The sequence below is a fragment of the Styela clava genome, chromosome 6, assembly GCF_964204865.1.
Source record: "Styela clava chromosome 6, kaStyClav1.hap1.2, whole genome shotgun sequence".
Taxonomy (NCBI): domain Eukaryota; kingdom Metazoa; phylum Chordata; class Ascidiacea; order Stolidobranchia; family Styelidae; genus Styela; species Styela clava.
In genome coordinates, this window is record NC_135255.1 from 23593465 (window position 1) to 23611772 (window position 18308).

At 38.3% G+C, this 18308-nt stretch overlaps 2 protein-coding genes and 1 long non-coding RNA gene across 5 annotated transcripts; 1 reads left to right on the forward strand and 2 right to left on the reverse strand.

The window, feature by feature from the left end:
- Nucleotides 1-1040: 1040 nt before the first annotated feature.
- Nucleotides 1041-4869, forward strand: LOC120331024 (uncharacterized). Its single transcript, XM_078113487.1, has 3 exons — nucleotides 1041-1177; nucleotides 2477-2547; nucleotides 2660-4869. The coding sequence occupies exons 1-3, from the start codon at nucleotides 1074-1076 to the stop codon at nucleotides 4141-4143; spliced, it is 1659 nt and encodes a 552-aa protein (XP_077969613.1). The 5' UTR covers nucleotides 1041-1073; the 3' UTR covers nucleotides 4144-4869.
- Nucleotides 4870-5935: 1066 nt separating this feature from the next.
- Nucleotides 5936-10056, reverse strand: LOC120331104 (vacuolar protein-sorting-associated protein 36-like). Its single transcript, XM_039398136.2, has one exon. The coding sequence runs from the start codon at nucleotides 9891-9893 to the stop codon at nucleotides 8742-8744; it is 1152 nt and encodes a 383-aa protein (XP_039254070.2). The 5' UTR covers nucleotides 9894-10056; the 3' UTR covers nucleotides 5936-8741.
- A 5961-nt stretch (nucleotides 10057-16017) lies between these two features.
- LOC144424384 (uncharacterized) lies at nucleotides 16018-18204 on the reverse strand. 3 transcript variants are annotated; one of them, XR_013476673.1, is made up of 3 exons: nucleotides 17451-18204; nucleotides 17049-17165; nucleotides 16018-16627 (listed from the first exon to the last, which is right to left on the reverse strand). It is a non-coding gene; the product is annotated as an uncharacterized LOC144424384 (long non-coding RNA). The 3 variants fall into 3 exon arrangements; XR_013476672.1 differs by having other exon boundaries at nucleotides 16018-16985; XR_013476671.1 differs by having other exon boundaries at nucleotides 16018-17165; nucleotides 17451-18202.
- Between the last annotated feature and the right edge of the window lie 104 nt (nucleotides 18205-18308).

Here is an 18308-nt window from a genome sequence, read left to right on the forward strand (position 1 = left end):
TGGGGTTGTATAATGACGTAATACGACGCTTACTTGTGCATTTTGCTCCGAACAAGGCTAGATAAAAGCTGCCACCGATATCTTACAATATCTTATAGAATCACTCTGCACGTCATTCGCTGTCGAAGTTACCCAAGACATATAAGCGCGCATTTTCATCTGTCTCGGCTGGTTCATTCGGTGAAAGGATATTCAATAGCAAGCAAGCCAGGAAATGCCCGGTTTTCAGTAATTCGTTCAAAAATGGATATTTGCTCAAGAATAGGGCAAAATGGCGTTGGAAAAAGCGCAAGAATTTATGTCTTACTGCAAATGTCGCAAAATTGCATTCAAAAAAAAATGTTGAAATTATTTCATTGCGCGCTGGTTTGAAGGATTTTTTAATCGTTCAAACAAACAAGCGTTGCCAGTTTTTCAAAATGCGGTTTCGTTCGCGGTTTTCTATAATCTTACATTTTGCCTGGAGCTTCATAAGTTTGAGATAGATTAGCGTTCTGTGATTTTAATTGTGCGTCGTCGATCAGAGAGGACATGCATTGTTAGTAAGACTGGGCGTGTTAATCGATATTCGTAAGTTTCTAACCACAGAATATTCGAAGAAATAAGAATAGAATATGAAATGACGGTCGAATCTTAGATCTCCATAACTATCGTATCGGATGTACTGGAAATATTGTCGAGCAGGGCTGCCGAATCAAACACGGCCACTTTTTCCCATGCAAGCCTTCTTTAAACTGTTAAGAATACTTAGTCACTCTGATATGCTTGGTCCAGGGGTGTGCAACAGACGGCCCGCGGGCCACAATTAGATCCGCCAAGCAATGTAATGTGAACCAGATTTTTCCCCATCAAGCATCAAATTATAATCCTTATCTCCTAGCAAAATTACATACATGACTTTAGCATGTAATACAGAACTTTGAAAATTATCAAATTGTAATTTGTGTGCCAACAAAAAGCTGTCCGAAAACCAACTTAGAGCGGACAAAACATAACATAAAGTTCTAAAATTCAAATGTTCATCAATCCTTTCGTTGCAGAGTTTATTTTCCTTAACTATAAATCTCGTGGCCATGTCGTCAACCACAGTGCAATTACGAAAACCTCGGAGCTCGGGAGCATCATCTAGCGGAAATAAATTTGGGCGACCAAGATCATGGACAGAATTCAATACCAGGTAAGTTATAGCTAAAATTCCCAGTTATTTAATCGTCTTTGACAGTTAATACGCAACATCTACAAGAGATGATTACTGTGGTGGAGTCACAAAATATATATCCGGTCCCGGTCCGAATAAACCTTCGTTTTCAGGTTAATAGTAAAAACAAATTTCGGTTTTGACTTGTGATATCTAAAACATGGAGTCCGGACAGCCCAAAATTTTGACTCCTACTACCATTCCGGGGAACACACTATAGCACTTGCATTTTTATGTTGCCTCAATTTTACGTGATTGAAAACTTGATTCCCGACCCCGGTTTTATAAATACAAAATTGTGACTCATACTGTGATCGCGCAAAACTCCAAATCAGAAGATATGGCCTAAATAAAATATATTTTCGACTAGCATATATATCACAGATGGTGGTACAAGGGTATTGTATACAGCATGTCCTTTCTCCATGTTTACTCCCTACTTCGGATCCGTATGCAGGGGCGAAGCCAGTGAGGTTGGGTATGAGTTTGAGGGCCGGAACTTCCCTGGAATGCGAAAAAAGTACTTGTATAATGAATAGGATTTTTTTTAGTCTGAATTGCTTTTTAAACTTCCAAAAGAGTCTTGAAAACACGCGTTTTTCGGCCCCGAACCCGCTAGCTCTTACGGTCTAACTCAGGGTGGTCTAAACCCAGGCCCGCGGGCCACATGTGGCCCGCCGCTCCATTATCTGTGGCCCGCGTCGCATTCTGAGAGTAATCAAAATATCGTATTTTAAATTGCTTCTCATAAAATAAATCAGAAAAATCGTTGACATATTGTTGTTATATCACTACTGTGACTGAATTGACTAGTATGATGGCTAGCTGAAGCAACTAGCGAAGTTGAAGATGTGATTGCAGTCAAAATTGTTACCTGGATTTTCTATCGTTTTGGTTGGGAATATATGCTGACAATATAGGCATGATAGAAAACTAAAAATCAAATGCGAATTCCATTAGCGTAGTGTTTACACAATAGAAGTGCTTGTTTTGTGTTGCACTGTTCACCCATTCTTGGTACTATTGTGGCCCGCGAGTCGCGACCAATGCCAAAATAATTTTGTGGCCCGCGGAGCCCACAACCTTGGACCACCCTGGTCTAACTGATAGGCATTTGATAACATTTAAACAACATAAAAATATTAATGTCGACTTTCGGGCTTGAATTTAAAATTGGGGCCCCCGGACTGTACTGACCGAACACTGGTTGAAAACCACTAACTTACCGCGTTGTTCAGAGCTAATGCACAAACACCTTATAGACATTTTTTGTTTCAGATTCCACGCTGTGTCGGTTCCAATCGATTTAACACCTGTTCCGAAGATAAACGATGACGTCATCAAAAGACGTAAGTATGACGTCATAAATTTCTTATTAATGTCAATTTCGTTGCTAAGTGTCCATGATAAGTGAAATATAAAATACGTTTGGAAATAAATTGTTTTCAATTTGCGTTTCAGGCGAACCGAATGAATACAGGAAAATTCGGCCGAAGTCCGCTTCTATACTGGATGGAGCAGACAGAAGTTTGAAGATCGCGGGTTCGAATCCTGCCGAGGGTACAGCAAGACCACCGTCACCGAAATATACATCATTTATGGCTCCTAACCCGTGGCGTACTGTGGTTCCCAAACCCAAGTCACCTAAAAAATCGCCTGAAAAGAGCATAGGGGGTAATTTTACTACGAAAGTGAAAACACAATCAACCAATTATGAAAAAACAATCGGCAATTATGACCGCACAACTAATGATTATGACGTAATAAGAAATGCAAGGAATGCTGAACTAGCAGACGATATTTGCCCTCAGGCTAATGAAACAGTCGGAAATGGATCAAATAAAACGAAAAATAACTCGTACGAGACGAGAGTTGGACACTTTACTAGTTTATCTGATTCTGAAAGCATTGATTCTGCAGTCGTTGTGTCGTCTAGTAGCAGTCTGAACGGTACCGGTTCTGAAAAGTCTCCGAGCCGTTTCGAATCTAGAACTTCAGGTGAATTCGATTCTACGAGTTCGATTTCGGATAAAAGTTCGTCCGATTTCGTAAGTAAAACAGAAGATCAGAAATTTGAAAATATAAATCTGGAAACGCAAGCAACAAATTCGAAAGAAATAGAAAACGCAGCGAAAACTTCGTCTGACGCAGCAAGGCAGGATACAAAACTACGAGCAAGCAATTTTACGCTGGATTTAGTACCGAATGTTGCCGAAAACATTCCACAAAGATCAAAATTGATTGCAGAAAATTCAAAAAGTACCAGCAGGGCGAAAAGTACTACATTGCCGATAGGAAAGCAGCCGCCGCCGACGATTGTAATTTCCAAGTCTGACGAGGATATGGAGTTCTGTGCTGAAGATGAAACATACAGGTTCGGAGGCCGGAATTCAGAACCCAAAACCGGAAGTTACGTTGAAAAATCCTCCGTGCCTTCCCCCCTCAAATCGTGTTACACGCCGGTTGCAATTTATGAAGATTTTGTCGAATATTCGGATTCGGATAATTCTTCTGTTGATGAAAATTCGAATCGTGAAATGTCGCGGAGTAATATTAGTTCACATCTTGGTTACGAAGGAGATAGATCAACGGAAGAATACACACCGAAAACCACGCCCACTCCACGCCTCCGCCAATCATTTAAGCGAACTGGTCATGACGATAATGACATCATAGATGACAACAATAATAACAATCAGGATACCAAAGGAATGAATTATGACGTCACATGCGGAACGTGGCCCAGAAGAAAGGCTAAGAAAAAGGGAGATATCATTGATGTGGAACAGTTAATGAAAAAGTTTCTTGAAACGAGAGAATCTCATTTGGAAAGATTCAAAAATATTTACGCAGATTCGAGAAAAAGAATAGATGACGTAATGAGGGGGTTAAAAGAAACTATGACGCAAAATGGTTACAGGGAATGGTATCCAAGGGTACGTTGATTGACGTGATAAGCCACGCCTACAATCACTTCTAATCCAATGACTGAAGTGTTAAATCCACGCCCGCTTTGGCGAATGGTGAGCCACGATGCAATCCCGATGATTGACTTATATATGCCACGCCTATTTTGGTGATTGATGTACATATACCACGCCCTTCACCAACGACACATTTATGTTAAATAGCTTACCCTGGCACGCAGGACAGTCACACAACATTTTTTATTATGATTACCGAAGCCCTCAACGAAAAGAGCACTGAATGACGTACTTGGTAAAACACAATATTTAATCAAGTCCATGTATATGAAACAAATAACTGGCTAACTAACTCCACACCCGACATGGACTGGTAACCGGACGAGAGGCCGTGGTTCTCCATACGATTGAGCCGTCTTATCGGCTTTTCTTTCCCTCGAGATGAATATGTAAATCCTATCCTCAAACACGATAGAAACAACGCCAGGTACACTATAGCAGAAAAATAACAAAATAAATTGAATGGTCGAAAACTGGAAATCACCACTTTTTAGCATTCCGGGCTTTTAACTTTGCCCAGAGAAAAGTATTTTTTACTTCCAAGTGCGCACTCGGCCTTGCTTCATGTCTACTCTCGTTACTGGCGTGCCATACCCCGCCCTTCAATGTTTGCCTGCTGCAAAATGCTTATATTTCAGCGCTATCTGCTATTCCTCCGCCGCTAATTATTTTCTAATCTGTTTTTTTTTCTGACGAGGTTATTTCCTCATTTTGCTAAATTGTTGACTGTTGTTTTAAACATATTGATTTCAAGTTTTCCGTTCTTGAAGAATTCGCTGAAACGCTATAAGTTTGATTAATACTTAAGTAAATAGGGCCCGATATTTCGCCCAAAATTTTACTGTTTTTATTTTGCTTTGTGAAAAAAAAAACTTTTATATGATATATGGAAACTCTCTTCTATTATGACTATTCGTTTGATTAAACCTTAAATAAATTCTTAAATAACTGTCTTAACAGTGTCTATAAAATCGTTTAATTTGGTTTAAAATAAAAAATTTCACAATACACTCAATTAGAATTGATTCACAATCTGAAGGGAAAAGAATGCTGAGTGAAGGATATGTATATTTTGCAATGTTTTTCCGCACTAACTGAACAAGTCTCTGAGCCAGCAGCATAAGATTGATCACAGGCTTGAAAATTTGCTCACACACAGGCGTTTGACTGCTGGACTTTTTACATTTATTCCGGGGCAGAGGGAAGAAGATGATAAGTAGATCTAAGCTAGGTAGGCAATGAGGCGCCCTAGAAGTATGTGTACCAATAGGTGACCGTACATTTGAACCCACGTACATTTGAACCCATGCGTATATCCACGGGTTCAATCTATATGCGGGTGCTAAAACCCATGGGTTAGGGTTACTATGAGATCAACTATCCGAAAAACAAAAAAAATTCCATAGGTGCAATAGCATACAGGTGCAATTGTCATGGGTTCAAATGTAATGAAACCGTACCAATATGAAGATAACTAATTTTGTTCGCCTACTTTACATCAAGTTGTGTAAAGGGACTGAAACTATGGACAGGGGGTATATTCACTTGGCTAACACAGACAGTCCCCAAACTCGTGATAAAAGTAAAATAAAGAGAATCTGAATGGAATTATGGCCTGACCCTAATCTGGTACACATACTACGGGAGTACCGTCATTAATGGCTCTGGCTTGGGATAGGCTACGAAGGGCCAAATCTGGTTAGTATTGCAATTCTAAAACTCCATCTTGATTTTCAACAAATTTTGATGCAAATTCATGATTAGAGACAAATTATATTTTAAAAATCTCAGATAAACAAGATTAATTGCAAAAATGACAAATCTTCAGGGAAAATTTAAAAAAAAAAGCAGAAACTCATTCAACATAATATAAATATAAGCTTTTACCAAAGCATAGTCGGTTCAGTCAATAGTCAGATATACTGTTACACACTGCCTATGTTTCTTGTTCTGTATTGGGCTATTCCAAGTGACACTACAGGACAATTCCATGTTTTTAGATGCAATATATTTTTACATTTTCAGCTACATGTTTTGTTTCATTGTCCAATCAGTTGCTTTATTGAATATGTAAAAAATTGCACAAAAGTTACAACCAAGACATAGTTAGTGGATATAAAAAATATAGCGTGACACTACAGGACGGTAAGTCCACCATGCATTAACGGCGCGGCGGTGTGGCTCAACGGGCTAAGCGTTAGGAATACGCTCGCCACCGCACCTCTAATTACTCTGCGTGGGTTCGCAGGTTCGAATGCCATGCAGGGATGGTTATGTGCGAGAGGATTGCTGGACTCCTCGCCGTCGTTGGGTGGTTCACGTAACCGCTGGTCGGTTACGGCTTCCTCCACCACCAAGTCCATGCTTCCGAAAACAAACAATACAACTAATCCCATACCCGACTTGGAATGGTAACCGGACGAGAGGCCGTGGTTCACCATATGGATAAGCCGTCTTATCGGCTTTCCTCTCCCCCGGGATAAATATGTAAATCCTATCCTATCCCAACAGTACATCATGTTATGCTGTAAATTTTTGCGATGGTATAGCAGGAGCCCATAATATTTTCTGGTGCAGTAGCTGAAGGACCCTTCTATGTGTGGCTCAATTCACCTAATGTAACAGTGTAAATCCATGCCAATAATGTGCATATTGTATGTGACACTACAGGACGTGCCACCACAGGACATTTTTCCACTTCGGAACAGCGGCCTCTATCATCTCTTAAAATTCTGGTAATAAATTGTTAAATGGGTGAAGAAATGTCCTACAGCACTGCAAACATTTAAACTTTATCAACTTAAATTCAGTGAGTCCATTTCATATGAAATAACTGTATCACACAATCAAACACTTTGTGTCCCAAATCATCACAAAATATGTCAATTATACCAAAATTTCTACATTTTAGGCCATTTTTTGAAAACCATCAAAAACCTAGGTGAAATTTTTTCGGTGAAAGGAATGCAGTCCAACAAAATCCCAATGACATTTGATATAAAAAATACAAAAAAATTACCATCACTACACTTTAAAAAAAATTGATGGAAATTTTTCTTGGAATGGCCCTATTATAGATAGTGACCCATTTAGTTTACGTTCACCTGGCCTAAACAGAAAAAAATGAAAGCCCCAAACTGTGATATAACAAACTTATTAAAGTTATTGAAAATCAAAAAAATTGATTCTACAATTACTGTGAATTATTAATAATATTTTCATGAAAAAAATGAGCAATTGAAGTCATGCAATGCAGTAAGGATGAAATAGATTGAAATTGATTTGAATTCTGATAATTGTTGAAAACAATGTGTACTTTACTTTAACAACATCACAAATTACAAAGTGGCCAGCCTTGTCAAAAATATTGCAAAATACACAATAATAACAGGCAGTTTATTTCTAGCAATTTTTACATGTTAATATCTAATTGTAGCGGTAACTCCTGTTCAGGAATAAAGAATGGGCGACCTCTTAAATAAAAAAAGTTCTCTGATTTAGAACAAAATATACAGGGTGTCTGTAAATTCTCTTCACAATTTCAATTTTGTTATGGAGTCAGTTCCCAATATATCTCAACCAGGTTTGTTGTTTTTAATCAGTAATTGTTTTTAAATATTTTTACTTCATTTAATACATCTGTGAGGGCCAAAACAATGTATGGTATCGATAAATTCCCTTTGCAATTTTGAAAAATTTGAAGACTTTATGGACACCCTATTATAACAGGTGCGGAGTGAAGTTTTTGAACTCATTGGAAAAAATTATTGTGACTGGGGCTGCCCATAGCAATGGCTGCTTAATATAAACTATTGCTCGGAAGCGAAAGAAACAAATAAGCTTTGTGTGGAAAAGTAAGAGGGTATAATTTTCGGTATTCAAAGTGTCATAAATCTGAATTAAATTGGACTAATAAAGAGTCATTTATTTGAACTTATTGGGAGATTAGTCATCTGACATAAAATTAGGCCTGGAAAACAAAAATAATACCGAATTCATTGAAACCACTAGGATTTAAGTGAGGAACAAGCGATGAAAAGTAATTATTTGAAATTAACACAAACCAGTCATTTGACATGGAAACGAAAATATTTTTGAAAACAAACAGATTTCCATAATGCTTAAACTGACAAACAGAAGAATTTCACGTTCCAGTTTTTTGGCCTGCTTATTTTTAGAAATTCTTGGAACCAAGAATTTTGACTGAGAAATAGATTTTTCTCTAAATTTCTTAGAAATGTCCGTTATGCCAGAAATGTACCTGCTTTCAAATATCATCTAGCCATCTGACAATAATTTAACTGAATAACACCACATTTCGGAGATTCATGTAATCTGGGTATTTTGTCTGAATAACAGATTTTTCAAAATTTCCAACGGAATGAGAAAATTGATTAAGAACTCACACAAATGTATTTATGGAAAACATCGAAGTAAATTTTCAAATTTCAAATCAAAATTTGACTGAATAGCAGCAATTTTTCCCAAATTCTTCTATTTTTAATCATTTTCAGAGATTTTTTCTAAATTTTCTGAAAATTCGACATTCGATTAAAAATTCACACAAATCGATTCACAAAAAACCTCAAACCCTCAACGCTGTCATCCCGACAAAGTTTTCCCAACTTTTCCGCTAAAATCAGTCGTTCTTTCGCTAGAAAAACAGAAATTTCAATCAAATTTGCCAATTGTTGTGCAGTCAACGACTCACTATCTGTAACTAACGCTACGGTTTGCGTCACAGATTTCTCCTCGCTGTGAGTTTCAAGTTGTATCACAGAAACTCCGCTATCGTACGTTTTCATTCGAACCGGTAGTTTCATACTCTCGAACATCTTACAAGCATTGATCATATCATCCGGAGAAAGCATTTCCAGTCCGCGTGCTCGATTAATCATACAATATGCGTCCGATAGTAAAATGATCCCATCTCGTTTTCTCAGCTCTGGTACGAGAGAATCGCTCAACTCTCGTGCAAGTTGCATGTGATAATGCGTCCCCGTTCCGTGTGTTTCCTTGGTAACAGGATTTGGGATTCCGAGACTCAATAAATATGATTTAAATTTGATCGTTTCGTCCTCAGAAATGTCTCCTTGTTTGTCTTTTATTTTTGATGAAATCGCTTGTGAAAGTTGGACCATTTCTTTCGCTTTGTCCATTAGCTTCGTTAAATCTTGAAACGCGACAGAAATATTTTTCTCGGCTTCTTTATGTCTTTGCTCTATTTTTCTTTCGATTCCGACAATTCCACCTCCTTTTATTCGACCCCCTTGATTTTGTGGTCTAGCTCCCCCTTGTGTTGAAGTTTGTTGCGGTCGTTTTTCCCATTCTCTATTTTTTAATGCGTTCATCATTGCGGAATAAAATTCTGAATCACCATGGTTTTTAAAGCCGATTCTTATGAAATTATTCCGACTATGGGCAACAGGACCTGGTGGTTTGTTCGCATCAGGTCTGGAAAGATGAAGTACAAGTTTAGGGGCTTTCCCTATCCCCCCAGATGTTTTTTCAACTTGGACAATCAGCGATAAACTCAGCATTAAATTGCAGTTTTGGTTTCGCGAATCTGTCCATATTATTTTTGTCGGTGTCAGTTGTAGAATCCCATCCTCGAAGGAAGTACCGTCATCTCCGTCGTAAAGTTTTATTCCGTTTTGACGTGTCAGTATCTGACCGGAGTCATGGCTACTATCCCAGCTCCAGCGATCCATTTTATTAACAAAATCTATATAAAATATAAATTTGAACAATTGCAGAATTGATTGGATTTACATATTTATCCCGGGGAGAGGAAAGCCGATAAGACGGCTTAATTATGGTGAACCACGGCCTCTCGTCCGGTTACCAGTCCAGGTCGGGTATGGGATTAGTTAAGGTAGCCAGTTATTTGTTTTCAGAAGCATGGACTTGATGGTGGAGGAAGCCGTAACCGACCAGCGGTTACGTGAACCACCCTACGGCGGCGAGGAGTCTAGCAATCCTCTCGCACATAATCATCCCCACATGGGATTCGAACGCACGAAGGGTAATCAGAGATGCAGTGGCGTTCGCATTCCTGACGCTTGGCTTAGCACAATGCTGCAATGCGCCATACGGCCAAGATAATATCATAGTTTTTTCCATGCTCAAAGTACCAGAAAGTCCTAGAGTACCGGTACCGTACTTGGATAGACAAAAGTTTACTTAAAGCACAGAAGCAAAGTCTCAACTCTCAAGCCTTCAGCTAAAGGTAGAAAAAGCACCGTACCGGTACCTGTACCAAGAGTTGCAAGCCACCACGAATGCAGTACCGGTACCGATAATGCACAAACAACTGTATACTTATATAGAAAGGTTATATAATAGAACTGTACACTTATACCGGTATACGGTACCCCTACAGGTTTATCAAGCCGTCTTATCACTCTATTTTTCCTCACGAAATAAATAAGCACAAAAGTTTTGCAAAGGTGGGAACACAGGATTCTAGGGTCAGAGGTCAGGGTAATACAGTAAGTGAATTTCAACATGGATCGGGATTTCGGGGCTAAATTATTTATTTGTTTTAATTCACGGGCAAAAAAAAAAAAACACAGAAAAATATGGAAAGGTAAAAACGTATTAAACCAATGAGCCAATATATACATGCCCATTGATCAAAACGCATCAGACGTTTGTAGTCGGTCCTGCACACCGACCAGCACAAAACAATAATCAATCACTGCTGGAATATTTTCGTTATTGTATTATGTTTATAGAGGACTTGCACGGGTCACGTGACTTTGTTACTGGACGGCAATAAAACAAAAACGTCCATTTGGCTCCTGTCAGTTGCAAGTCGGATTATACGTTTCCGTTTTGTTTGGCTGTTGGAAATGGTTATTTCGTATTGTTCCGTTGGCTGTACGTATAGTATAGACAACGAAATGGATCTTCAGTTATATTCCACTGATTTCAAAAGATCCGGAACGTCGCGCAATGTGGCTATCATCTATTGCCTATTGGCAGAACTGCTTGGTGTCAAGTCCAGAAGCCATCTTACTTGTGTTTCACTGTTTGCGGACAGCACTTCGTTGATGGTGAGTGATAATGTGGTGATAGTGTGCCGTTATCAATTTCTTTAAATATTCACAAGCTCCCTCATTTCAATGGAAAGCAGATGACAAACTACTGTTATTATTAGGCCTAGGCGTGGGCCTACTTGCAGTTGCAGACTTGACTTGTGTAAGACAGTAAGGAATTAATAAGGTAATCTATTACTAAGTGTGAAAGGTCGAATAGATAACTAAAGTTTAACACCAGTGGTCATGCAAAAAATAACCAGAATTCAATTGAATTCGCCATCTAGGAATACGCTCGCCACCGCATCTCTGATCACCCTGGTAGTTTCACAGGTTTCAATCTCATGCGGGGATAGTTATGTGCTAGAGGATTGCAGCTCTACTCCCACCGAGGGTGGTTCACATGACCGCTGATCGGTTACGACCATTCTATGTCGGGATTAGTTAGCCAGTTATTTGTTTTTGAAGCATGGACTTGATGGTGGGGGATGTCGTAATCGACCAGCGGTCGTGTGAACCACCCTCAGTGGGAGGAGAGCTGCAATCCCCTCGCACATAACTATCCCCGCATAGGATTGGAACCTGTGAAACTCCCGTGGGGATCAGAGATGCGGTGGCGAGCGTATTCTTAGATGGAGAATTCAATTGAATTCTGGTTATTTTTTTGCATTAGCACTGGCGTTAAACTTTAGTTATCTATTCAACTTTTCACACTTACTAATAGATTACCTGCTAACTAGGGAAACAATACCTTATGGCAATTATTGAGCAATACCTTACACGAGTCAAGTCTGCAAGTAGGCCTACGCCTAGGCCTACCAATAACAGTAGTTTGTCATCTGCTTTCCATTGAAATGAAAGAGCTTATGAATATTTAAAAAATTGATAACGGCACATTATGACTCACCATCAACGAAGTGCTGCCCACAAACAGTGAAACACAAGTGAGATGGCTTCTGGACTTGACACCAAGCAGTCCTGCCAATAGATGATATCCACATTGCGCGACGTTCCGGATCTTTTGAAAACAGTGGAATATAACTGAAGATCCATTTCGTTGTCTATACTATACGTACAGCCAGCGGAACAATACGAAATAACCATTTTCAACAGCCAAACAAAACAGAAACGTATAATCCGACGTGCAACTGACAGAAGCCAAATGGACGTTTTTGTTTTATTGCCGTCCAGTAACAAAGTCACGTGACCCGTGCAAGTCCTCTATAATGGACCTTTTCCCGACCTCTGATCCCCAAAAAATTCTACCTATACTTTACCATTGCAAAATTGTCGGGGCTTATTTTAAGAGTGCTTTTGCGAGTTGGCTGGCGCCTGTAAAATGGTGTATGTGTTTCAAACCATCATTATGATTCATCGCATACAACAATCTGTTTTTTAAAAGTACCGGTAAGGTTGTCACACCTATTCCTACACTAATTTTTTTGCTGCAATTAAATTAGACCTCTTAAGAAGACAGAGTGCTCATTGAATTATCTGATTTATATTTAAGTTTCCGTAACACAACTGAAAACTAACCAATACAGTTCACAAACGCGAAAACGAGGTAATGTTTACGACCACGCCTGAAAATCTGTCTGAGTGAGAAAAGTGTCTGAGCGGATGCGAAAAGGGAGCATTGTTACGTCACTTTTCGCATCTTGCTGATTGGCCAATATTACGGAGTAAACAAGAAAGTCGATGCTCGGGGAAAGGTCCATAGTGTTGACTTTGTTTTTGTGGCAATAAATCCCTCTCTCTCTGATATTGTACGCTGCCTGACTTCCTGCATCTGGACTTCCACAGCGATTTGCCTGGTCCCTGGTCCGAGACGGTTTGTTTGAAATTTCCTTTGCCTCAGTCTCTCAAATGAGGCTGCAAGTCCTGCAACAGAGTTAAAAATGATCGATCCTCGTGAGGAAGACTATATCCCAATTTCAAACGAGCTGCTCTTAGGATATTGTCAATATTTGGGATAACATACGTCTGAGAATCTGTGTTTTCTACCCTGACTTCTTAATGACACACATGTGACAGTACTGCTTCGGTCAGCTACAACGACATACAAGCCAAATTTACAGAGAATTGTTCGAACCAAAAAATGCCGGAAGTCCCGCATCCATAACAATAAATGGCTTGTAAATTTCTGTCATAATCATGTTGGTTAGTGATATTTACAATAAACTAGCAATAAAACAGAGCTGAATAAAGGTATATCTGATGTCCATGTGTGTTCTTGTTTATAATGTGGCTCTTCGCGGGAATAGGGTACGAAATACGGCTCTTGGTCCCTGACCGTTTGGCCACTCCTGCCTTTTCCCTTAATCATTTCGCCTCTGACCGCGGAGCTCACCGCCTTTTTTCTCGAAACTGCATCACAGACTCTCATACATATCCACGTTGTATGATGATCGGCCGCAGTTTCGTCTTAGCTTGTTACCTGCCAGTCTCTTTACTGCCCTTCCTTCGACTGCCTACATTAACAGATTCTTATCAGCTTTTTACCTGCTTAATTACTATAAACTATGCGCTAGTTTGAAGCACATACAATACCTTTTTTCGTATTGATGACTGTTTGTATTTTGGTTGACAAAATAATAAATATCTCGATTATTTCATTTCGGTATTCTCTCTCCCGGGATAAATACGTAAATCCTACCCTATTTAAAGTGAATATAACCTTTATATTCTCTTTGATTCTATTCTACCTACAAACAATCTATCAAACAACAATCAAATACGAAGATTCAGATACTTTGTTGACTTATCCCTTATAAGTATAGTAGTGTACCGTATACAACCCATGTCCCCCACCTTTTGTGTGGCTCGATTTTTCTATAACTGGTCATTCGGTCCAGGATCTCTATTTTACCTAAACGATCGTGACTTTTTTCACCTCTTAATGCCATTGGCATTGTCACCATTTTTCTTTATTGTCCTCACAGAGCACGACCATTATCACTGAGTTTGCATCATTGCCCAAAGTACATGTGGAATGAACTTTTCCCATCAAAACTGTTTTTCCTGTCTGAATTGTACTTATATATTTATTTATTTATATATTGCCGTATCAGTACCGGTACTTAATCCAACCCGGCTTCCCCTGTTATGGTTGCTGGGAATTCCCCTTCAGTTGCTAAGTTTCTGCAGCGTCCTGCCAATTTCATATTGTGATTGCGATCACCCGAGCATGACGCTGCGAGACTGACATAATGATTTATCGTGAACGCGTTTTTTTCTGACTTTTACTCGACACGATGGATATTTGTTCACATTTAAACATTTCTCTCTCGATTCCATTCACATTTCTTTTTAAACCTTCCTCTTTTGACTTGCTCTCTCGATTCGATTTACGTTTTTTAAATTTCCCCTGAGCTAACTTAATTCTAGATTAATCATTTCTTCCCCGACTCTGTTGATTCCATTCATACTTTTTATTTAAACTTTTCTCATTTGGCTTACTCTCTCGATTCGATTTACGTTTTCCAAATTTTTGCCCTGATCATATATAACTCAACCTTAATCATTTGACGTTTTTTTGACGTCATTCAGCTTTAATGGTGTCGCTGACACGATGACTTGATAGTCTTTCGCGGCTCCTCGTTAATTGCAGTCGAAACATTATGTGTCTGTTGTTTTCTTTTGCCTTGATTTACTATGCTTGTGTTGTTCATAATGTTTCTTGCACGACGAAAATAAATTATCTGAATCTGAATCACCGTACTTTTAAAAACTAACAATAATGCAACGTTGTTTTAAAAAAAAGCATCTCTTTTTTAGCCTGTTGTCGCGGTATTAATAGGAAATGCTGGTTCTTGTTCACGCACAAAAGTAAAGAATAGGATTTTCAGTACCGCTAAGAAATAAATAGAAAGTTTTGACTTCAACTGTCAAGTGGAAAACATAAAAAAAGCAAAAGCCCGTAAGGACAGACTATTGTCTTCGAACACAGGCAGGCTCCTAATACAGTAATAAGTTTTTGCTTGTTTTTATCAATTCTTTTATCGCCTTTTATGCCTATTATGGTTTCAAAATATACTTATACTTACGCTTATACTAATCATAATGTAACGCACGCCAAACGACAGCAAAACTAATAGGCCGCGAGCCGAGGCCCTGAAAACCGCCTAGAAAGTGAGTTTCGTAGCGCACATCAGGTAACTACCTGAAAATGATTTTAAAATGTTCCTTAAAAATTTAGTAACAAATATTGCCTTGTTCCCACTTCCAAAAGTTGCACGTTTTACGGAAAAGATGCTTTTACTACAAGAAATATGTGTCACGATCTGTCCTATATTCTCTACATTTTCGGCACTGAACAATGACTTCTGCATGACGTAACAATTGAATTAAACCAGCTGTTAGCGAGCGGATGAATATTAGTTATTTCTGCTCGACCTTGCGCTGAGTTGGGCAGGCTTTCCATAGCCCTGTTTAGTTATTATCAGTTAAGTTATGCTAAGACGTTGTTGAAAAATGTATAAGTAAATTATTAAACACTTGTAGATCCTTACCACGGATATGGGCCGTGAGACGAAACCATGAAAACGCCCAGAAAATGAGTTTCGTAGCGCACATCTGGTAACTAAATAAATTCTTCAGTTTTGTGTGAAAACGAACATAATGAACGCATTACAGCTTGTTCCACAATCCTGGTGCGAAATTGAATATAAGAGGTTCCCGGAAATTCAATAACCATAAGTTTACAACGCATACATAAGAACTATACAATTCGAGAGCCCTACAGCACACTAACACAAATGTATTCCTGTAATGTTTTGCCTGACCAAAATCGGACTTCCTCAGTCAATCATAATTTATTAGGTAGATTACGAAAAATATGGCATACATGTAACCAACAACAAAAAATACTTTAATTGTGTGACAGGAGTCGGGAGTGACCTCGAAAGCAGCGACACCAACAACGCTGATTCACATTTGAGAATAAATTTTATGTAATAACCACAAGCAGTTTACAACAAGAACAGCATAAAAAGCTACATCCATTTTATAGAAGCTATCAAGTATCAAACGTATTTATTTTTAAGCAATGAAGTCACAAATTAACATCGTGAGCACGAAAACACAAATAAATCAGTTATTTCTCACTTAGAAATTTACCGCAAAAGTCAAGAAAATTAAATGAATGTACAATATGTACATAACATAGTGAACAGAAATATTACAATTTACAATTAATCTTTTTTTAGTTTATGTGGTTATGTATTTGAACAAAGGCAATAATATTTCTAGAAACAGGACTACGACACTAACAAATGTCCGAAAAAAACAACAAATGTATGATACTTATTAAATCAACTGTAATATCTAATTCACTTTCTTCTGAATTGTTTTCGAAATCCACAATCTCAGAAATCGACGTTTCCTCTATAGGTGTACTGTGATTTCTGCAGTCAATACAAAAACAAAAATCTGTGCAATTTAAGTTGATTTTGGCACACTTTCATAAATTATTTTGACTATTTTTCTTTGCAGTTTGCCAACTCAAGAACTGATTTGAGGGCCACATGCTTCTTCAGTGAATCATTGTTGGGTGGAGAGTATAATCCTTATGTTTGACAGTGTTAAATAGACGTGCCCTGGTATCATTTACATTCTTCATATCCTCTTTAAATTCCTCAGCTTTATTTATTAATACCTCGTTAACCTCAAAAGATCTTCATAGTCGAGGGAAAAAAATGAATTGAAAATCTCAATGAAGTCTCCAACTTGAATTTGATGGGCAGTTCCAATTGCAGAAAAGTGCTTAAGTATTTCAATATAAATAGCCCATCTAAGCCGTTTGCAACTAATATGATTCTCATATACCTTTAAGCTTCAAGACTTCTTGTTTAATCCATTTTATAGCACTGATAGCAACAGGGATCAGAGCCTGCGTTAGGTCGGATTGGTGGAACATTGCCGTTTTCTTTTGTAGTACAGTATCTAAAATAAGGAAGAAAATAATATTTGGAGCAGCATGATTTTAAAAATACCCCTAAATACTAACTAATACCTTGAATACATAATGCATTTTATCTGATGTACTAAATGAGCGTATATATGCTCATTGCATGTTCTACAGTCCAGCAGTGTTTGCATACCATTACTAGACTATATCTACACTAAATTTTGATATATCACAGTCTGAAATGTCCTATGACAGTATGAGTATGGACTATAGACTATATTTTGAAACATCAACTGTTTGTCTACAACTTCATTTCTCACCTCTCAATCATTTCCAATGCTACCTTTCTTTCCACTCCGGCATAACTTATCATTGCTTCCCAGGTTCTTGTCGACTCTATGAATTTAGATTTAGACCAACCGACATTAGTAAAATTGATTGATTTCTTCTCTTTCACACAACCGTGCATTACAGAAACAGCCATTCATTTCTATTTCCAAATATGCTGTGGCCTATATAGTAGTATAAGTCTGCTGAATAGTCAAGAAGAGTCATTAAATTAATCATAAACATTTCATGCAAGCCAGAAAATATCGTTGTTTGTGACATATTATTCTAGGTCTAGCCTTCCTTGGAGTTACCGCACCGTACCTATTTAACAACGTCTTATGAGCTAGTGCTCAACTAAAATTGCTATTTATGGCAAGGATATACAAGTGTTTAATATCTTACCTATACTTTTCAACACCTCCTTAGAATAACTGGACTAATATTACCGGTAACTGAAAAAAACTATGGAAAGACTACTCAACGCAAAAGCGAGCAGTTGAGTACATCTGATATTCATCCGACCACTGGGGATCCACCTACAGCTGACTAACTTGACTGTTACGTCGTGCAGAAGTCTGCGTTCATTGGCCCATGATACCGGAAAAGCAGAGAAAATAGGACAGATGGTAACACATATTTAGTGTAGTAAAAGCGTCTTTTCTGTAAAACGTGCAACTTTTGGAAGTGGGAACAAGGCAATATTTGTTACTAAATTTCTAAGGAACATTTTAAAATCATTTTCAGGTAGTTACCTGATGTGCGCTACGAAACTGAAAGATAAATGGCCTCGGCTCGCGGCCTATAAAGGCAGAATGCTCTTTCAGACTACAGTAGTCACGTGCCGTCAT